Here is a 6111-nt window from a genome sequence, read left to right on the forward strand (position 1 = left end):
ACAGAGCGAGATCCAGGACAGGCGCAAAGCTTACACAGAGAAACCCTGTCTCGAAAAACCAAAAACCAAAAACCAACCAACCAACCAAACAAACAAACAAAAAAAAACCACGCAGAGAGTCCCTGTCTCAAGAAAAGAAAAAAGTTTACACATGATCTAGTAATTCCACTCCTACATGTCACTCTGAGAGAAATGAAAACACAAAACAAAAAAGAATGCTTACTGGTCTCTTATAATGTGTATATATACATGTGCACATATATTTATATATAATGTACTATATTTCTTTCCCTCATCCCATCAATAAAATCATATAGGGCCCAGTACTAAATAACAATTTCTTCCTTAGTTTATTGAGCGTAAGCCAAGACAGAAAAGATTCCTATATGTTAATTTATTTGTATCAAATTACAGAGTACCATCAGTAAGCACAAGGCTATGATTCGGACAACATAATGCAAATATTGGGGGAATCAGTTGTCCCAAGTCCATCATATGTCTGAAGCACACTGAAGAGCTTAATGCGGAATAATTTGGTGTGATAAACATTTCTATACCTTATTTGACCAGTTATCAGGTATGCATACATATATATGTATGTGTGTGCATACACACTTCCAAATTAAATATATTCATATAAAAAGCTCAAAAAAAGAATGACAAGTGTCCTCCAGGTGTGTTCTCTCTATCCTCAGGGGTGTCACCTGTGCCAGTAGCAGACCCAATGCACTAAGTACATGGAAGAAGGAAACCAGACTGGGATGGTCCTCTTCCACTTCCGCCCCTTCTCCAAACTCCCCGAGCTGCAGATGCTGATCTTTGTGGTCTTTCTCACAATGTACCTGGTCAGCATCGGAGGAAACATGTCCATCGTCCTCACCATCTGGATCAATCGGTGTCTCCACACCCCTATGTACTTCTTCCTGGCAAACCTGGCCAGCCTGGAGATCTTCTATTCTTCTACCATAGCTCCTCTGACTCTGGCCAGCGTCCTGTCCACAGAGAGAACTGTGGTCTCCCTGGCAGGCTGTGGTACCCAGATGTTCTTCTTCATCTTCCTGGGCAGTGCTGACTGTATTCTGCTGGCCATCATGGCCTATGACCGGTTTGTGGCCATCTGTCACCCTCTGCGCTACAGCCTCATCATGAGCTGGCACTTGTGTGTCCAGCTGGCCCTGGGGTCCCTGTTGCTGGGTTTCATCTTGGCCATGCAGTTGACTGTGCTCATCTTTCGACTGCCTTTCTGTAGCAGTAAGGAAATCAGCCTGTTCTACTGTGATGTCCTCCCTGTCATGAGACTGGCGTGTGCAGACACCCGTGTCCACGAGGCCACTCTGTTTGTGGTCAGTGTCATTGTCCTCACCATCCCTTTCCTCCTCATCACTCTGTCCTATGTCTTCATTGTAGATGCCATCCTGAAGATCCGCTCAGCTGAGGGAAGGCACAAAGCCTTCTCTACCTGTTCTTCCCACCTGACTGTGGTCCTCTTACAGTATGGATGTGGAAGTCTCATCTACTTATGTCCCAGCTCCAGTTACTCTCCTGAGCGGGGCCAAGTAGTATCTGTGGTTTACACATTCATCACCCCTGTGCTGAACCCCTTGATCTACAGCATGAGGAACAGAGAACTCAAGGATGCTTTGAGGAGAGTGATAATGAAGTTGCTTTTGGTCCAAACACATGAAACAGTCTAAATTATCCTTTACAACTTGCTGGGTAGAGATCCTGAGTTGAACAAATGCAGTATGAGGAAATGGGGGCTGATTTGCCATTGGTTGCTACATGTTTTATACTGTTAGTTTTATTTTAAAGGCTAGTTTCCTTTCCTCAGCCTCAGGTTAGTAATTTTGGAAAATGGAGAAGAAAATACTTCCAGTATTTAAATTCTGAATTAGTCATGAGAGTCAAGAAATACACTAAGAGAAAACAGTGGTCTCTCTCTCTCTTTCTCTGAAGCAGAGTTGGAATTTATTAAATATAGAGAGAAGAGCACACAGAGAAAGATTAAGGCACATCTGAAGGAGGGATGTGGGCTTTTCTTTCTTTCTTTTTTTTTTGGTTTCTCTGTGTAGCTTTGAGCCTTTCCTGGAACTCACTTGGTAGCCCAGGCTGGCCTCAAACTCACAGAGATCTGCCTGGCTCTGCCTCCCGAGTGCTGGGATTAAAGGCATGCACCACCACCGCTCGGCTGGATGTGGGCTTTTCTAAAGAGAGTTTCCAATGTGCTACTTACCATTTTAAATATTTATTTATTTGATGTGTATGGGTGTTTTGTTTGCATAAAAATTTGTGTACAACACATGCGCTTGGTGCCCTGGAGGCCTTGGGACTGGTGTTATAGACAGTTATGAGCTACCATGTGGATGCTGAGAATTGAATTTTGGTCCTCTGGAAGACCAGCTAATGCCCTTAACCGCTGAGCCATCTCTCCAGACCTTAAAAATATTTTAAATTATTTTTTAATAATTTTATACATGCCTATAGTGTATTTTGATCATATTCACTCACATTTCTCTCTTTTATTCTTCCACTCTCTTTGAACCCCTTCTTTCTAACAAATTGCTTTCCTTCTTTCACTATGTGCCTGTGTGTGAGCACGTGCAAGAGTGCAAGCTCATGCTATATTAATTTTACTTAATGTTGCCTGCAGGAATGTGGGAAACTTACCAGTGGCTACACTACTCAAGAAAAATGCCCGTCTCTGCCCTAGGAATCATAAGTGACAATAACTTCTTAGCTAGAAGTGGGGCCTCTTGAGACCTCCCTCTACATACTGGACTTCTGGCAGGTTTGATCTTGTGCAGGTAACCACAGCTCTCTGAGTTCATGAGAGCAGTAATCATGCCATGTCCAGTAGACAAGTGTTTCACAGCACTCCTCCTCATCCTGTCGTTTTTATGTTCTTTCTGCCCATTCTTCCAGGGTGTTCCCTGAGCAGTGGAGTTAAATAGAGATAGTAAAATAGACTTTTTAAAAATCATTTTATTTGGAGACTACATACACTCATCTCAATTCATCTCTAAAATCATGAATGCTGTTCTTTAAGTTAGTTTCTCCCTCTCTTTCTCTTTCTCTTTTTCCCCATCCCTCCCTCCAACCCCTGCCTCCTCCTCTTCTTTCTCCTCATCCTCTCCTGTTTATAACTTGCTGTATCTACACAATATGGAAAACCTTCTTTATTACTTGAACTTCTCTGGAGTTGGAGAGAGGAAATACTGATTCAAATTTGGAGCCACATAAAACAAATCTAATCCATAACGACAGACATAGAATGGACACTGTGAAGGAAAGGTCTCATTGTTATGATTCTTAGTAGGAGTTGTGTGACAAAATTTTACCAGAGGAGACACAACACACATGTCTACTCATCCCAGATAGAAAATCCACAACAGATGGAAATATGGATACCACCAAAGTCCAACTGGGTGAACCAATGGGTTTTATTGAGGTTACTTACAGGAATACTGGTGAAAGATTAATTACTGGAGGAGAAATGACTCCAAGATAGCTACATCACCAAAGCCCACCCCACCATGGGGTGGGAGCTTACAGAAGCTGGGAACCTGGAGCACACTGCACAACCTACAGGTAGCTCAATAGTTTGAGGAGTGTCCTTTCCAAGGGATTCCATTGTTCTAAACCTCTTCTGGGCAGCCTGCCTAGTTTTTGTTTCTTTTAGGCAGATGGTCTAGCCTCAGAGTCTTCTTTGCAGCTTGCCTTGTCTAAGCTTCTTTGTAGCTTAGCTTGTCTGAGAGTGACTGTCAGTAGTGTTCTTACTAGGGAAGAGAAGGGCCTAGTGAATCTGATCAGTTTCAGGAACTTCCTGAAACAAATTTTGAGTTATATACCTTTCTGCTTAAGGAGATTCCTGCAAGATGGAATGTTTCAATTCTGGGGAAAAAAAAACCTGTTACACAACAGTGGGATGATAATCGTTTTCCTGATTATCATTTCTCTCAAGGCAATGATATCAGAACATAGATGGATTAACATTTTTATAAGGGACGGAGTACATGTTAGTTTTACTATTCTCTAGTTATTTAATGATATACCTACTTAATGACATAAAAAACCTAGCAGTAAGCAACTACTTATTGTGCTCTATCTACTGTGTACTATGTATCCATTTGCTTTAAGTAGAAAGGAAGCAGAAAAGAGCCAGTAGGAAGTAGTTCCTGCGTTGAAGGAAAAATTCAATGAGATTTAACAACTAAACTGTAATTATATCAAGGGCTGACAGATAACAGTTTTATGAGGTAATGACCATGATGGGTAAAAATGATCAGGGTGCATGGGGAGTTGTTGGTGTTTGAACAGGAAGGATATTTCTGAAGGAGGGAACTGTGTTGTGGAATATTAGTGTAAGCTGTGTTACATTTGTTTATGCTGTGGAATATTTGTTTAATGATGCAAAGATATGCTGCATTCTTTTATGTTGCATTTGTTTAACTCTGTAAAGCTGTGTTACTTTGTCTGTCTAAAACACCTGATTGGTCTAATAAAGAACTGAATGGCCAGTAGCTGGGCAGGAATAGGCAGGGATAGCATATAGAGAGAATGAATAGAAGAAGAGGGAGGACAGAGAAAAGGAAGAGAGGAGGATGCCAGGGACCAGCCACCCAGTCACCCAGCCAGCTACCAAGTAAGAAGGAAAGAAAGATATGTAGAATAAAGAAAGGTAAAATCCCAGAGGCAAATGTAGTTAAAGGAAAATGGGATAATTTAAGTTAGAAAATCTGGCTAGAAACAAGTAAGTTCATAAGTAAGAATAAGTCTCTGTGTATTTATTTGCGAGCTGGGTGGCAGGCCCCCAAAGAGTAAAAAAACAAATAACTACAGAACTGTAAAGACACATGACCCAGAAATCCTCCCCGCTGGGTCTCTGCATTCTGAGTTTGAAACTATACAAAGCATGATGCATTTTTTATTGTATTGTTTGAAAGAGTTACACAGACCAGAAAGACAAAACTCATGATCAAAATTCATCTTCTATTTAACTGAAGATTTGTCTTCACTTTTGGAAAGATAATAACCAAAAAAGGATCTTTGGGTCCCTCAGAGACATTTGCTGGTCACATCTATTCCAGAATGTGGTCTGTGCTGTCTGTGAGACACTGCTCTGGATACTATGTGATTAGATGGAATAACTACAGCATGTTCCACTCCATGTCAAGAGTATGGTGCTCAAAGTCCTGCCAGCTGGTGATTGCAAGGGTATCAGTGCTTATAGCACACAGAGGTACAGTCATGATGATGTACAAAGGATGCATCTCGTCATCCTTTCCAACATTTTTTGTCCTTTGAGTCATGCTGGAAGTGTTTAGTCCTGTTGAGTTTCTTCTGAAAAATGCATCAGTAGCTGATATTGATATTGGATGCTGTTATTTCATAGTAGATTGCAATGTTTAGCTATTTCTCAATTCCAGATGTTCTTTAAAAGACAGTGCAGTTAGTTATCTTGGGTTAGTAGTTGGCCTCCCAAGGGCTTGTGTAAGGGGATTGATAATTTCCACCTAACTCATTTAGTTATAACTCATTTACCTTCAACAAAACCCATGAGATGTGTTTTTACTTCTGTGGACAGATAAGGAGATGGAAGCACCCGGCGATTAAATTAAGCCAAGATCATGAACAGCTAATACTAGAATTGAGGTTAGACATAGGCAGTTTGGTTCAGCATCAGTATTCAAACACCCAAGTGGGGAAGAGCCACACTGCATGGCTTACTTCATTAATTACTAAGTGTTCTGAGCCACTGTGAGTCCAACGAGTCTCACTGTGCTGCTCCTCAAAATGTATTCAAATATATTTCAAGAAACAGCCTTGTTTTCTGCAAGTCTGAAATGATAGAAGGCTTCTTGGTAAGAGAGTTCCTCTCTGTTGATGTTTTTTTTTTTAACCAGGATGTTTCACCTTTTCTTTATGTTTTACACATACAAGGATTGAGAGTTTGCATGAAAATTCAAAGCACACTGTGGTGTAAAGAATTTAACCTAAAAGTCATAGGCAAAATTCACAGTATATGAAGACTGGTATAAGGAAAGAAAACCCCAAACAACATAATACCAAATTTTGTAATAAAACATACTCGTTTAAATATAGTACACAATT

At 40.7% G+C, this 6111-nt stretch overlaps 1 protein-coding gene across 1 annotated transcript; it reads left to right on the top strand.

The window, feature by feature from the left end:
• The first annotated feature begins 737 nt into the window (after nt 1-737).
• LOC131897345 (olfactory receptor 10V1-like) lies at nt 738-1694 on the top strand. Its single transcript, XM_059248219.1, has one exon. The coding sequence runs from the start codon at nt 738-740 to the stop codon at nt 1692-1694; it is 957 nt and encodes a 318-aa protein (XP_059104202.1).
• The last annotated feature ends 4417 nt before the right edge of the window (nt 1695-6111 follow it).

The sequence above is a fragment of the Peromyscus eremicus genome, chromosome 1 (genome assembly GCF_949786415.1).
Source record: "Peromyscus eremicus chromosome 1, PerEre_H2_v1, whole genome shotgun sequence".
Classification (NCBI taxonomy): Eukaryota; Metazoa; Chordata; class Mammalia; order Rodentia; family Cricetidae; genus Peromyscus; species Peromyscus eremicus.

Coding starts and splice junctions, on each gene's coding strand:
- LOC131897345 (XM_059248219.1), top strand. CDS start 738: ATGGAAGAAGGAAACCAGACTGGGATGGTCCTCTTCCACTTCCGCCCC.